Genomic DNA, 14,664 nt, shown 5'->3' on the forward strand with positions numbered 1-14,664 from the left:
ATGAGATTCCTGTCTGCGACGCAGCGCTCTATTGATGGTTTCTTTCATTACGTGGCATTGTAATGATGGATTTAAAAGGTGGATGGATTCATGCAGGACATCTCTGAAGGCCTCGAGGCAAAATTCAAGGCCTGGTACTAATTATATTGATAGTAATGCATTAGTGAACAATTAGTAACTCAACAGTGATATATAGGACATCTATTGAATCATATATTTCATTAAGACTTTTCTCTGCTGTAACACACACACACACACACACACACACACACACACACACACACACGCAAATAACGACGATTGACCAACACAACCCGTCATATAAACAAGACGTGTCCCAAATGCTTGAAAATAAAATAAATAGTGCACTAGATAGGTTGAATAATCCAGTGCTCTCGCGCCCTTTGTAGTGAATAGTGGTAGTGTGAGTGCCTGCATTTTAGACTCGGCCACCAACCAGCCTCAAAACTAGCTGACGTGTGGACCAAAACAGACTGGCTAAGTTCAGTTTAGCTGCAAACAAGTTATAATGTGTGACTCGTCTTATTATTGTTATTATTAGATACAATTGTTAGAGCAAAAACTATATATCCTACGATGGATATGTTTAATAAACTGACGTCTCTTTTCCAACAGGCCCTGGAAACTGTGAGTGATTCAATTGTAGTCCAAGTTTTGGAACTTCTTCGTTTTGCAACGTTAGCGTGTTAGCATGTTAGCTGATTAGCAGTTGAGGGGAGGAAAGTGCGTAGAGAAGGAGTTTGACAAGATAAATAAGCAAAAATAAGGATTAGTAAGATGTCAAAGGGATCAGGTTTGAGCTGTGTTGTGTAATAATTCTTTACAATAATTTGCCGTTGCTTGCGTGCTAGTTTGCTAAACTGTATGATAGATAGATAGATAGATAGATAGATAGATAGATAGATAGATAGATAGATAGATAGACCAAATTTTATTGTCATTGCATGGTACTGGTTCTGTCAAGATAAACTTCTGTTCTAAATTTTGCCCGTTTTTAATCTATGTCTATGTCTATTCTGTTGTTTGGCCACTAGATGTCGCAGTTGTCCCTATTTGTGTTCCCATTGTTTTCACCTGTCTTACCTCCTCCTTGGTCTTCCTCTTTTCCTCCTTCCTGGTGGCTCCATCCTCAGCGTTCTCCTACCGATATACCCCATTACCCTTCCAATGAAAAATAAATACCCTTCTATCACAAATCACTCCCGCTATCACTCTTCTCCAACCACTCCACCCTGCCTGCACTCTTTTCGTCACTTCTCTAACACACTCTCCATTTCTTTGCACTGTTGACCCCCGGTACCTGAACTCCTCCACCTTCTCCACCTCTTTTCCCTGCAACCACACCACTCTACTGCCCTTCTTTTCATTCACACACATGTACTCTGTCTTACTCCTACTGATTTTCATTCCCCTTCTCTCCAGCGTGTACCTCCACCTCTCCAGGCTCTTCTCAACTTGCTCACTACTTTCACCACAAATCACAATATCATCCGCAAACATCAAAGTCGATGGAGACTCCTGTCTGACCTCGCCCATCAACCTGTCCATCACTAATGCAAACAGAAAAGGGCTCAGAACCGATCCTTGATGCAGTTCACCTTAAACCAGTCTGTCGTTCCTACTGCACACTTCACTGCTGTCACACAGTCCTCATACATGTCCTGCACCACCCTCACATACTTCTCTGACACACCAGACTTCCTCATACAATACCACAACTCCTCTTTCCACCCTGTCGTACGCTTTCTCTAAAACCACAAACACACAATGCAACTCCTTCTGACCTTCTCTATACTTCTCCATCAACATTCTCAAGGCAAATAATGGCAGATTCTGTCTGACCTCGTCCGTCAATGTGTGTTCCCAATTTTCTCTGGAATCGATGGAATAATCGGCAGAAAACTCGATTAATAAAATAATCGATAGCTGCAGAAAATAGTTGTAGTAATTAGTGGTAATAGTAGCAGTAGTGGAAGTAGTTATGATATTATCAGTAACAATAATTCCAGAAGTAGTTATTTCCATATTAGAAACGAAGCTTGTCATGTTACGGAGAAATACTGCAGTAGAACCTACGCATTAATATAAACCTGCGATTTGCTCCTGCACCAATCAGGATTGAGAATTCAACAGCGCTGTGGTGTAATGGACCGTATGCAACATGGGAGCTTGACCCGCATTCTGTTTTCAACTGTTGTTACAGAGAGAGCCTTCGGTGAATCTGCTCGACTCTTTCGTCGAGCATTGGAAAGGAATAACCAACTACTACATCGATACTACAGGTGGGGTCCGAACGAGAGAGAACGCACCGACACTGAAGACTCCTTCCTGCGATGTAAAAAAAATGCCTGTGAGTTTTCTGTTAAACACACTTATCACAGATTATTCTCTTCTTTCTTTTTAATGTCGTTTAGATGAGACGCAGCCCGTGAAGCAGACGGACATCCCATGGAGACTAAAGCAGATGCTGGACATTCTGGTGTTCGAGGAGAAACAGCAGGAGGTGGAGGAGACTGGGCCTTGCATGGAGTACCTGCTCCAGCACAAACTCCTGGAGACACTGTGCACACTGGGAAAGGCACAGGTATACACACACTGATGCATGCATATATCAGAACCTGGTCTTTGTCCTCGTTCTTCAAAGTGAACATCTCCCTTGTTTTTTTTTTCAAACCAGTATCCTCCTGGAATGAGCCAGCAGGTCCTGCTGTTTTTCTCCAAACTTTTGGAGCAGATCCAGAAGCCCATGCTGCATGTGATTAACGTGTATCGACCTGTACAGGTGAGCGACATGACCAGCACTGATCTGTACTGAGGGAATATTTTTTAAATGTGTTCTCACATGTTGGTTTCGCACCACAGAAGCTGATTCGTCTCTGCGGACTACCTGATTCGCAAACGGAGAGGGAGGAATCGCAGTTTCTCTTTTCCGTCTCTTCTCGTGTGAAGAAAGATCCATACGTCCTGAACTACATCCTAGAGGCGAGTTATGGTTTTGGTGCTCCTGTGGTAATGTGCAGTCATTTATTAGTAAAGAGAGAGGGATTTTGAGCGAGTAAACGAAAGTAAATCCTCTGTAACGCAGACAACTAAAGAAGGCCAGGCACAGCGATGTATCTCTGTGTCAGAAGAAGGTGCAGAAGGAGCCAGTGGAGAATCCAGAACAGAGAACGCAGCTTCTACGGGCACACAAAGCTTGAGCGAGCCAGGCACGGGTTTTATCCGGGTCCTCATTCATCTTGGGAAAAGCCAGGTGAGTTTTAAAGCAGTCACGTTTATAGCTCGTTATAAACGAAGAGATGATCAGACAAGGGGTGTGTGTGTGTGTGTTTGTGTGTGTGTTAGAAAAGCCGCGTTGCCTTTCGGGCGATGGAGAGCGTTCTGCTCCTCACCAGCATTTCTCAGGGCGACACGGCCAAGCTTCTAGCAGAGCAAACGCCGCTGTGTGACCTTCTTTCACAGAGAGTGTGCGAGCTCTACGGCGCCATCCCAACCAAAGTCCATCTCGAGGACATACACAGCTACACCATTAAACAGTGGAGGTAGGTGCGGGCGTGGTCATGGGTGCAGCCGTAACCAAAGTTATGCTCAGTTTCCAAGAAAATAAATCACTAGAAAATTCTTCATTTTAGATTATAAAGTATTATAACCTTCTGACTTCAAACGCATGACCCTTTCACACACCTGCCTTTGTAGTTCAAAAGAAAAAAGATTAAAGAAAACCAGACGTTCTTTTCCTGTTGTGTCTCCAGAAAGATACAGCTCTACCTCTGCCATGTTAATCTGTACTCTATGTTACTCTCAGGAAACACCTCGGTCTCCGTAGTGTTGCTATACCTCGTATTCACGTAGCAGCGGCGGTGCTGAGAGAACGCGCTCGAGAAACGTTAACGAGGAGAAATCGATCTACATATCAAATATTAGTTACAGATTATTGGTCACTTTCTAAATAATAGAAAAGCGCATCTACTATTACCTATATGTAATAAATTGTTTTTACTGAACAAACACAGCACACTGATCAGTCACATCAGCAACAGGTTCCTCCGGCTCCGCCCTAAATCCATGTTTGTTTCGGCAGGAACCAGTTTTCCCCAATCGGCACGGAGCAAAGCCAGTCGTTTCCGGAGCAGGAGCACATGGACAGGTTCTTCTACTGGCTCAACTACTGTGACCAGCTCATTCAGAACGCACCAGAGGTAATAAAGGAAATAAGAACGTTTTATTATATTGTACTTACAGCTATAAAAAATACATCAACTCGCTCCGTCTCTCTTTTCATCTTCAGGCGCTCGCTATCAAACTCGCCGGAGCTTTTCACCAGCACTGGCTTACTGGAATTGTACAGCCTCAGCTGCTGCAGATGTGAGTCACAGTTTAGGCACTTTAGAAATTTGTATTGTTCATCTCACTCGGGTATTGTTTATATCCGACTAAATCCGGATTCATCGGATTCTCCAGACGTCCCACATTATAATGACCATAGTTGGGATTTAGGATGTAATGTGTGTAAGCAGAGAGTAGATTCTACACACTTTCTAGGGGTCCAGGTTTCCAGTCCTACCTTATCTGTCTATATTCCATTCCTATGAGTGCTGAGATTATAAGGGAATGTTACAAATGAACTTGCTTTTGAATGGATAATCGGATAATAAATCAGGTGTTTTGGTGTAACTCGTTTCCATTAAGTTTCACGAGCGAGGAGATTATGCGTTTTTTAACGACGGTCCAGCAATATAAATATATACTCAGTTTAATCAGTTTAATAAAAAAAAGTGTATTGCATTAATTTGATTTATTAAATTTTGTTTGTATAGATTTTTTTTTTTTTTTTTTTTTTTTTGTGAGGAGGAGACTAAACAAACTTGAGGTCCGAAATATGTTCGTGAGGGAACTCGTATTTTAACTACCTTCCGCATGCAAAACCATGTTGTACCACAAATACACCCCTGATATTTGTTGGTTGCCTAGGAAACGTTAGCTTATTGTTGCATTGATTTGTGATATTCTGAATCTTGGTTTGTTTTTGCAGTTGAGGAAGAAAAAGTCATATATTACTTTATGTGTGTGTGCAGGTCAGAGGTTGGCGTTTTGGTCCACACGGCTCTCCTGTCACTCTGCGTCCAACACACACAGTCTCCCGTCCTGCTACACGAGTTAGCGCACTTCCTGCTGGGCGACGAAACGCAGCGGGAGCAGCCGACCGACACGCCCCCTCTCACCCACACACTACGCTATCATCTCATCAAACACTGCGACCACATCTCCGACGAGGTCTCTGATCACGGTTCATCTCTGTTCATCTTTCCGTACCGTTCTCCACTGAATCCTAACACTCCTTCTGGACCTCTAGATCAGCATCGCTACATTGCGGCTCTTCGAGGAACTACTAAAGAAACCCGACAAACACATCCTGACCAACCTGGTGCTGCGAAACCTCGAGAGTCGCTCCTATAGGTTGCCGGGTTCAGGGGGCGGTGACGAGAGGCCGGCGGCCGATTCAGAATTCCTGGTAGAGTCCGAGTGAGTAGGGGGGGAATACTAAGTAATAAAAAGCACTGATTTTCTTCTTTCATTGATTACTCTTTCTTTCTTCAACAGAGAGCTGGAGGAAGATCCGTTCTTTACAGACAGTGAGTTCAGTGGCTCGGAGCAATTGCTCTCCTTGTCCAGGGAAGAGAGGAAATCCGGCGCACACACACAAATAGCCGAAGCTGTTAACAGGTGGATTTTGTTTCACTTTACCGCATATATCACACCATCTCTCTTAAAGTGTAGTAATATAGCACTTTTTCTTCTCGCAGTTTTCTCTGTTTAGTTCCGCAAGAGGCAAAAACGTCTCAGCATGTACAGGGAGCGGGATATGACACGTATGTCCACGATGCTCTAACATCGGTAAGATGTACATTAAGGCTGTTAATAAAAAAACGCCTGGTCTTTAATGTTTTTTTCGAGACACATGGACGTTCCATTTGTTTATAAAGAACAAACTAGATAAAAGGAAAGTTCTATAAGCATCATTTAGAGAGCAGACAGTCGTCTGGAGAGATTATCTATCACGGAACGACCTGCCCAGTCACCCCATCTTAATCCTATTGGTCTGCTCTGGGATGAACAAGAAATCTCCATCCAGTGAAGAACATCTCTGTCAAGTTTTACAAAGTATTTCAGCTGAACATTTAGAGAAACGAAGTGTGCGGATGCTGTGCAAAGGGAGGATTTTTCAATAAAAAATAAAGTGGAACATCTGGACATTTATATATTTGATTAGTCGATATACATCTTCACACCGTTAAAACTAGTTTGTTGCACAGAAACATGCGTTTCTCAAAAACCATAAAAGCCAAGGTGTTTCCAGACTTGTACCTCACACAGACACTGTAACTCGTGAAGAAATGTTCAATTTTTTATTATTAGATAAGCATGTATTTATATAAGCACATACGCTCAAAAGATTCATATCCATGTAGGTTTATATTAACATTCTAGTTCTAATAGGCCCATGTTATTGTTTTCATTGCAACAATTCTGACTCGTATCTATGATAAACAAAGTGTTATTTGTACGTTGTTATGCCGATGTTGTTTAGATTTAGGTTGCAGGTTCTCAGGGACAAAACAAGATGCGTTGGGGGTTTTTTTTTGTGCCGAGAGAGAAAAACAATCGTTGAGCCCACGATGCTTAAAGCTGCTTTAATATAAGGAGCAAACTTGCTTTAAGGGCATACAATGTAACTATAGATGGATAAAAATTAAAGCCAAGGTTTGTTCTGCCATCTTTTAGGTACTTGGGGGAAAATAGAAATGCCTTGGACTGCCTTAAATGAAATGACTCTCTCTCTTTTTCTCTCTATCTCTTCCCCTCCACAGTTCAAAGAGTGTTCCACCGTGTCTATGGACTGGGGTTGGCCAGAAACTTTAAAACCCAGCGAAGCCCAGTCCAACAGTGCAGACTTCTATGAAGGGCATTTCCTCAAAGTTCTGTTGGACAGGATCACATGCATATTGGAGCAGGTAGCCATTGTCTCAGTGCATCAGATTCTTCACACAGATGAAAGAATCTTCATTGTATTGTATTTGGCAGACGGCCTTATCCAGAGCCTTGCTCAGGGGCCGAGGAGTGGCAGCTTGATGTGGTTGGGATTGAAACTCATGACCTTCGGATGCAAATTCCAATTCCTTAACCTTTAAGCCACCACCAATTTTCTGCATGCACACAATACTCATCATTTGTTTCTGTGTGTGTGTGTGTGTGTGTGTGTGTGTGTGTGTGTGTGTGTGTGTGTGTGTGTGTGTGTGTGTCAGCCATATGAGCTTAATCTACAGGTGACATCGGTGTTGTCTCGGTTGGCTGCGTTTCCTCACCCTCATCTTCACGAGTACCTGCTGGACCCCTACATCACCCTGAGCCCTGGCGCTCGCTCGCTATTCTCCACCCTCGTCCGAGTGAGTATAAAGATTAGTCTTTAGACTTGTTTATCTAAAAAAGAAAATGTTAAACAATATATGGACAAAATCATTGGGGTTGGCCAGAAACCTCAAAACCCATCGAAGCCCAGTCCAACAGTGTAGACTTCTATGAAGGGCATTTCATGCACCCCAGGCCTCCTCACCTCACCTACATCAGTACCTGTCTGGTACTGTACAATCTGTAGGAAGTAGAGCCATAGTGGATTTTACAAATTGCTAGGTTGGATCATACTTGTCGATAACCGATTAATCAAGCGATAGTTTTAAAAATGGATAATGGATTACAAAAAAAAAAACACCATAACACTTAATGTAAAATAGTACTTAACTTTAATACACAAAAAAAAAGTAATGAATAATGGAAATGTGCTAAATGAAATAAATATGAATATATCAAAAGATATTAAAGAAAATACGACATGCATTTAAACTAAAACAGAAAAATAGGGTTTTTATATAAATAAAAACAGTTACATCCAAATTTAATTACAAAATAAAGACTCCCAAATAAACAGTACGTGACATCAGTAATTCGCCTCTAGAGGCCGCTCTTGTACTGTATAGCGCAACCCGGAAAAACTCTAAGTATGGATTTTTGACATCCTACTTCTCGCCTTTAGGTGATCGGCGAGCTAATGCAGAGGATCGAGCACATCCCAGACTTCACCCAGAGACTCGTCGCTGTCAGGAAACAGCTCATGGGACTTGAGGAGGAGACTGTGTAAGACCATATTTAGTGTTTTTTTGTATATTGTTGATAGTTTATACATTTATTGGTTTTGGCCAATCAGAATCAAGAATTCAGCCGTGCCAAGTGTCAATTTAGATAAGAAATTTTTATAAACCCCGCCTCCTTTTTGTTTAACCAGTCAAAACCGTGTTAGATTGAATTCAAAGAGATTTAGCACTTTTTGACTTCCTTTCCAGGGTGGAACATGGAACCCTGCTGAAGGGCGTGATCGTACTGGAGGAGTTCTGTAAGGAGCTGGCAGCCATCGCCTTCGTCAAACTACCCGTGGGAGATCAGGAACATCTCTCAGCTCCTTAAACCAGCACAGAACTGAAACTTCAGGTGTTTCAGAGTTCACAACGTTTGCACAAAGGAAGGCAGGACTGTCATCGCAAAGTACTATAAACCGGCATGTGTCACTTTTCCACGCACACGGATTCCGTATGGGTCGGTAGCACTGCCTCGTTTTCTGGGCTCATGGTTGGAGCTGACTGCTTTTTTTTTTTCCCTGTTTTGAAGACCGTGAGACATGTGGTGCCTTTTTTTTTTTTTTAAAGTCCTAAGTCGACTGGATGAACGACGATCATTAACGACTTTCAACGTCTAAATTAGAAAAAATATCGAAAGCGATAAAGGTGTGTGTTCTTCCAGCAGTAATGACATTTAACACTAAAACTAGTGTCCAACGATACTAGATATTTTTACTTTTATCCAAATATTATAATGATACAGTGGCCTTGTTTAGTATTTATTCTGTGTATTTTTATACACTGAAATCGTGATAAAACTATTGTTTTTAGTAAGATATATTTTTACATTTTCCAAAATTGGAGTGTGTCTTCCCCCCCCCAATTTGATAAAAATGCATAATGTGCATTTTGTTTTTCATAGAATCCTAACATAATCTGTGCTGCTGGACCAAACATCCACGAGGTGTAGTCACACTTCAACCAACTCCTTTTATCAAACCTAAAACCCATCTCGAACCCACTGAACAACACGAAACAACACAAAAAAATCCTGATTCGTATTCACCTCCTGGAGTTTTGTTTCAGGTCTAACTCTCCAATTGAATCTGCTCAGGTAGGAGGAGCTGAATGAGTTCTAACTCCACCCCCACCTCGTGCAGATTAGAGGAGCCGGATTAGGTCTAATTCCACCTTCTGGACTTGTGCCTTAAAACTGCTTATGTAGGAGGAGCTCCAACTCCACCATCTTGACAGGTGGGAAGAGCTGGATCAGGCCTAACTCCACCTGCTGGACTTCTTGGTCTGGTTTGCTTGGGTATGAGGAGCTAGATCTGGTGTAACTCCACCTCCTAGACTTTTGATTATGCACCAAGCGTTACTTGGTATAGGTACCTTAATAGAGCAATAGTCCCGTGTGGCTGCTTATAAATGCTGCCATATTCTTTATTCCCATATCTTTTATCATAAAGAGTATAAAATGTGCACGGGTAGCGACGGTACTGAATGTGTTCATGCTCAGATTTTGCACAGTGAATATTTTATCATATTGTAACTGATAATTGTTGCACAACCAGTTACTTATCGTGCTGCATATGAGGTGAGGAGACATAATAAGATAATAAAAGATACACGATATATAAACAAAAGTTTGTGGACACCCGACTATAAGAGAATCAGCCCATTCCACATGTAGTCTCCGTTTTGCCGTTATGGTAACCGTCACTCTTCTGGGAAGACATTCCACCATTTTTGTGGTGAAAATGTAGGGAAGAAGCACATATGGCTGGAAACGTCAGGTGTCCTAATACTTTTGCAAGTATAGTGTATAGTTTTGTCCATGCAGTGATCACACCGCAGATCGTACAAAGGTCTCAAGACCAAACAGCAAACCTTTCCTTCTCCGTTCTTCGTCTCATTTAATCTGCATTTTCGTTTTAATTGATCACATCTCAGTGACGTGTTCAGGAGCCTCGAGACATTTTCTGCTCATTAGTCTTACTATTTATATTATAATAATATTATTATGGGCTTTTATGAAACAAGTATAGAAAAAAACACTTTATTAAGTGCGCGATTCGTTGCGTATGGACAATTTATTATTTGTTTTATTTGCTGAACCAAATACCATGTCTACTGATTTTTCTGTTCATGTTTTGTGTATAAAAAAAAAAAATAAAAAAAAAAAGTGTGTCTAATGAGTAAAGTTCCAGTCCTTGGTACTGTGATGTTATACCAGAGGTTACCAGAGTTCGTATTTCTGAACACACACATTTCATAACACATCGATCATGTGCAAGTTCTGTGCTTTTAATTCATCCCGAGTTTGTTTTCAAAGAACCGGACTTGCTGTGAGTGTGAATATAGTTTATTACAACACAGTAATGTATACAATGCCTAATGGTATGCCACGCGACATTATTGTATTATTTATCCAATCAGACCAGTAGGATTTTGTAATAGGACTTCGGCTCGTCGTCTAGTCTGTTTCAGTCCAGACAGAATCGCCCGGTGGTGAAGTGTGGAATTGCAGCCATGTTGGTTTAGGATTATTTCACTTTCTGGAATAAGTCTCCAAACTTTCCCTGCTCCAAAACAACCCCAAACTAATACACTTCCACCTCCATGTGTGATTGTGAGGGGGTGAGGGAGTCTGATCACATCTTCTCTCCTGTTCTCAGTCTTACACAAGTTCTAACGTTAGACCCGAAAATGTCACTTTCTTCCACTCACTCGTTTTCCAGTTGTGCGTTTTTTGCCTTTTACTGAGTTGCATCGAAATGAAAAGTGTCTCAAAAACCCATAAGACGAGGTGTTTGCACAATTTCGACCGCCCACCCTGTTGAATTTATTTTGTACTTTTCTGGTTTCAACCTTCAGGATCCTCAATGCTGCATTGGCTCTTTGCACTAATCGTAAACCCCTGTCTATTTTTCTTACTTTCCCTACAGATACCGTGGATGGATTTTTAGGTTACAAACAGTTTTTCATCATGCATTTGTCTCGCAGCGTTTTGGACCCGAACGCATCGACGCGGCGCGGTAATGCCACGTTTTACGCGCAGAAACCCCTCATTAGCTAAACTCTGTTGTCGCTAATTAGCTCAAGATGATCATTAGATGTTATACATGGGCAGGAGCGATTTGTCCGTTGTCCTCTTCAGTATCTTCTCTTTCAGGCTCTGATCGGTCACTTCGTGCCACGTGTACTTCTCGTCGTCCAAAAGCGGTGGGCTGTCGGGCTCTGCCCCTTTGTCCAAAGGCTCCAGACTGAGGAGCGTATTGAAGCAGATCCCGTCCGATCGGCCCGGGACTCTGCCGTCGTGCTGCACTCCCAGAATCCCACATTTGTTGGCTTGCAGCTTGTGATTGGTCGACCGCACGCTCTCCTCGATAAGCCGCTGCGCCGCACGTGTGACCGAACGGCGCTTCTCTAAAACGATCACGGGAAGCCGAGCGTGTGTCTCGAGATCGGCTGCGTGTTTAACCACAAGCAGCCATATTCGCTCAGAGCAGCTGAAGACCAGGAGCGGCCTCTGGCACACCACGGAGCAGGGCATGTTCACAGGGTTACACACGGGGAAACAAGGCTTTTGGCGATATTTCAGGCCGGCGTCGATAAGACGTGTGATGTCCATGCTGCGCAGAGTAAGAGGAGACTCGCGATCCCACCATCGAGCCTGCAGCGACTCCGAGTCGGCCTCGGACGTGGTTTTCAGGCTGCCCCCTGGTGGACAAAGATAAGTTAAAAATAAAAGAATATTCTTTCTTCTCATAATTTTGACTTAATTCTTGTAGTTTATTTTTCGCATTGCTATGACTTTATTCTGGAAATCTTAGAATTTATTTTTTGCTAAAACGCCGCCGTAGCTTTTCCACACACGTACGATATAATACGTGATACGACTCGTTTCTTTTTGCGTTTTTACTACCAGATTTTTTCGTAAAGGCTGAATAATACGTTCAAATCAATTCTTTGCGCATTCTCGCTTGTAAATCCACGACCCTACCGAATCCAGGATACCGAATGACCTACAATCTTTAATTCTACCTGTGACCTCGGCGAGGAACGTGAAACGGATCCACTCCCTCCCACTTTCCTGCACGAGCAGCATGGTGATTGGTTGGCACTCGAAGCCCGCCTCCTCTTTGACCTCCCTGCGCAGAGCTTCGTGGATGCTCTCGCCCGCCTCCATGCGACCTGCTGGGAGGTACCAGCGACCGTAACATTGCTTCTTGGCTTCCTGCACCATCAGCACCTCACCCTACAACACACACACATACACACACACACACACACACACAGAGTCCCTGCAATGCAATACCTCTTTATATGGTAATGTTATTTGGTGTGTGATTGTGCTGATACCTTAAAGACTACCATGGACAGGTGACTCCTAAAGGTTTTTGATGTTCTTCATATTCATTGTGGTGGTCAGTTTTTAGTTTATGATTTTATTTGACTGATTAAAGTATTTTTAGTTTGTTACCAAGCACATTAAATCAGTATTTTATAATGGAATAGAATATAAATGTAATATAGGAGATTTTATATCTTAAAAGCTGAATTTCTTTTTTTTGGAAGAAAGTGTGATATTAACTATGAAACGATATAAATGTACATATTTTCTACCCCAATGTCTTCCTAAATACACTTCAATACACAGTGTCTGATTCGACAGACTTGATCACGTGATCTACGCGTGCACTCTGTAAGTGGGTTTCGCGATATACTCGATAATGTCCAATCTCACATCGTTAAAACAATTACGATATTATCGTAAACGATATATATCCCCCCCTCCTAATGTGTTCTACTGTGCATCTGTTCTTCTGCATGCTCCTCACCTCGGGGTTGAAGATCACCGCGCTCACTATGTAGCACACGTCCTTCCTCAGGGTCACAGTCTGCTCGTGATCAGGCAGAACCTCCAGCGCCTCTCCACTGAGGAGCATCTCAATATCTTTATCCACAGGGTCCATGATGCTTACTAGATCGAGGCTGACAACAAAGTCAACAGATGACGTCACGCAGTGTGCCACTGATCCCGGAAGTAAAATCTCCCTTCATTTCAGTCACTTTTTTTAGTGGAATTTTTTTTTTTTTTTTACTTTTAAGAATCCGAAAGAAGAAGAAAATTTTTGTCTACAGCCAAATTGTTACTCGGATGACGTCACTACATCTGATTTGCGAATTGATGACTCTCTCTATATACATCTTCTTCTTCAGCTTCTCCCGTTAGGGGGCGCCACAGCGGGTCATCCGTCTCCATACCCCCCTGTCCTCTAAATCTGCCTCTTTCAAACCAACTACCTGCATGTCTTCCCTCACCTCTCCTCCTTCCTGGTGGCTCCATCCTCAGCATTCTTCTACTGATATACCCCATGTCCCTCCTCTGCACATGTCCAAACCATCTCAATCTCACCTCCTTTACCTCGTCTCCAAAACGTCCTACATGCACTGTCCCTCTAATAAACTCATTTCTAATCCTGTCCATCGTCGTCACTCCCAACGAAAACCTCAACATATTCAGCTCTGCTACCTCCAGCTCCACCTTCTGTCTTTTACTCAATGCCACTGTCTCTAAACCATACAACATCTCAGGTCTCACCACAGTCCTATAAACTTTTCCTTTCACTCTCACAGATACTGTTCTATCACATATCTCTCCTGCTATCACTCAACTTAATTCCCCTGTAGTTACTGCAGGTCTGCACGTCTCCCTTATTCTTAAAGATCGTTACCAGTAAACTCCTTCTCCATTCCTCAGGCATCTTCTCACCTTCCAGAATCTTGATGAACAATCGTGTTAAAAACTCCACTGCATCTCTCCTAAACATCTCCATGCTTCTACCGGTATGTCATCTGGTCCAACCGACTTTCCACTCCTTATCCTCTTAATCGCTGCCCTCACATCCTCCTTACTAATCCTATCCACTTCCTGCTTCACAATCTCCACATCATCCAACCCTCTCTCTCTCATTTTCCTCATTCATCAGCTGCTTAAAATACTCCCTCCATCTTCTCAACACATTTCCATCTCCATCCTTTATTGCTCTAACTTGCAGCACATCCTTCCCAGCTCGGTTCCTCTGCCTGGCCAATCGCTACAAATCATTTTCTCCTTCCTTAGTGTCCAACTTCTCCTACAGCTCCTCATATACCTTTTCCTTGGCTTTCACCACATCCCTCTTTACCTGCTGCTGCATCTCCTTGTACTCCTGCCTACTTTTCTATTATGACTGTCAATTGATTAAAATATATCAATTTATCAAGTTTTTAATACTTTAATCAACATGGGCATTGACAAATATGGATGCTTTATGCAAATGTATGTTTTTTATTAGTGAATGTGTTGCGTTGAAGGTTTTTATTTTTGCCCTCTATATATTTATTTATTTATATTTGTAATAAAAATGTTCAAATAGAATTACGAGCTGCATTAATCATGAATTAATAAAATTAGTGCTATTAAAAA

At 42.3% G+C, this 14,664-nt stretch overlaps 2 protein-coding genes across 2 annotated transcripts; one reads left to right on the forward strand and one right to left on the reverse strand.

The window, feature by feature from the left end:
• Positions 1–441: 441 nt before the first annotated feature.
• Positions 442–10,422, forward strand: fhip2b (FHF complex subunit HOOK interacting protein 2B). Its single transcript, XM_083554186.1, has 17 exons — positions 442–648; positions 2,225–2,303; positions 2,436–2,605; positions 2,699–2,803; positions 2,884–3,003; positions 3,107–3,274; positions 3,367–3,563; positions 4,103–4,220; positions 4,310–4,386; positions 5,097–5,295; positions 5,375–5,544; positions 5,623–5,745; positions 5,826–5,916; positions 6,891–7,034; positions 7,326–7,466; positions 8,111–8,211; positions 8,418–10,422. Exons 1-17 carry the CDS (start codon positions 598–600, stop codon positions 8,536–8,538), a joined length of 2,175 nt encoding a protein of 724 aa, XP_083410312.1. The 5' UTR covers positions 442–597; the 3' UTR covers positions 8,539–10,422.
• Positions 9,065–13,984, reverse strand: nudt18 (nudix (nucleoside diphosphate linked moiety X)-type motif 18). The gene is made up of 3 exons (XM_083554201.1): positions 13,034–13,984; positions 12,237–12,450; positions 9,065–11,912 (listed from the first exon to the last, which is right to left on the reverse strand). Exons 1-3 carry the CDS (start codon positions 13,166–13,168, stop codon positions 11,302–11,304), a joined length of 960 nt encoding a protein of 319 aa, XP_083410327.1. The 5' UTR covers positions 13,169–13,984; the 3' UTR covers positions 9,065–11,301.
• Positions 13,985–14,664: the final 680 nt, after the last annotated feature.

Source organism: Silurus aristotelis (genome assembly GCF_946808225.1).
Source record: "Silurus aristotelis genome assembly, chromosome: 11".
NCBI lineage: Eukaryota > Metazoa > Chordata > Actinopteri > Siluriformes > Siluridae > Silurus > Silurus aristotelis.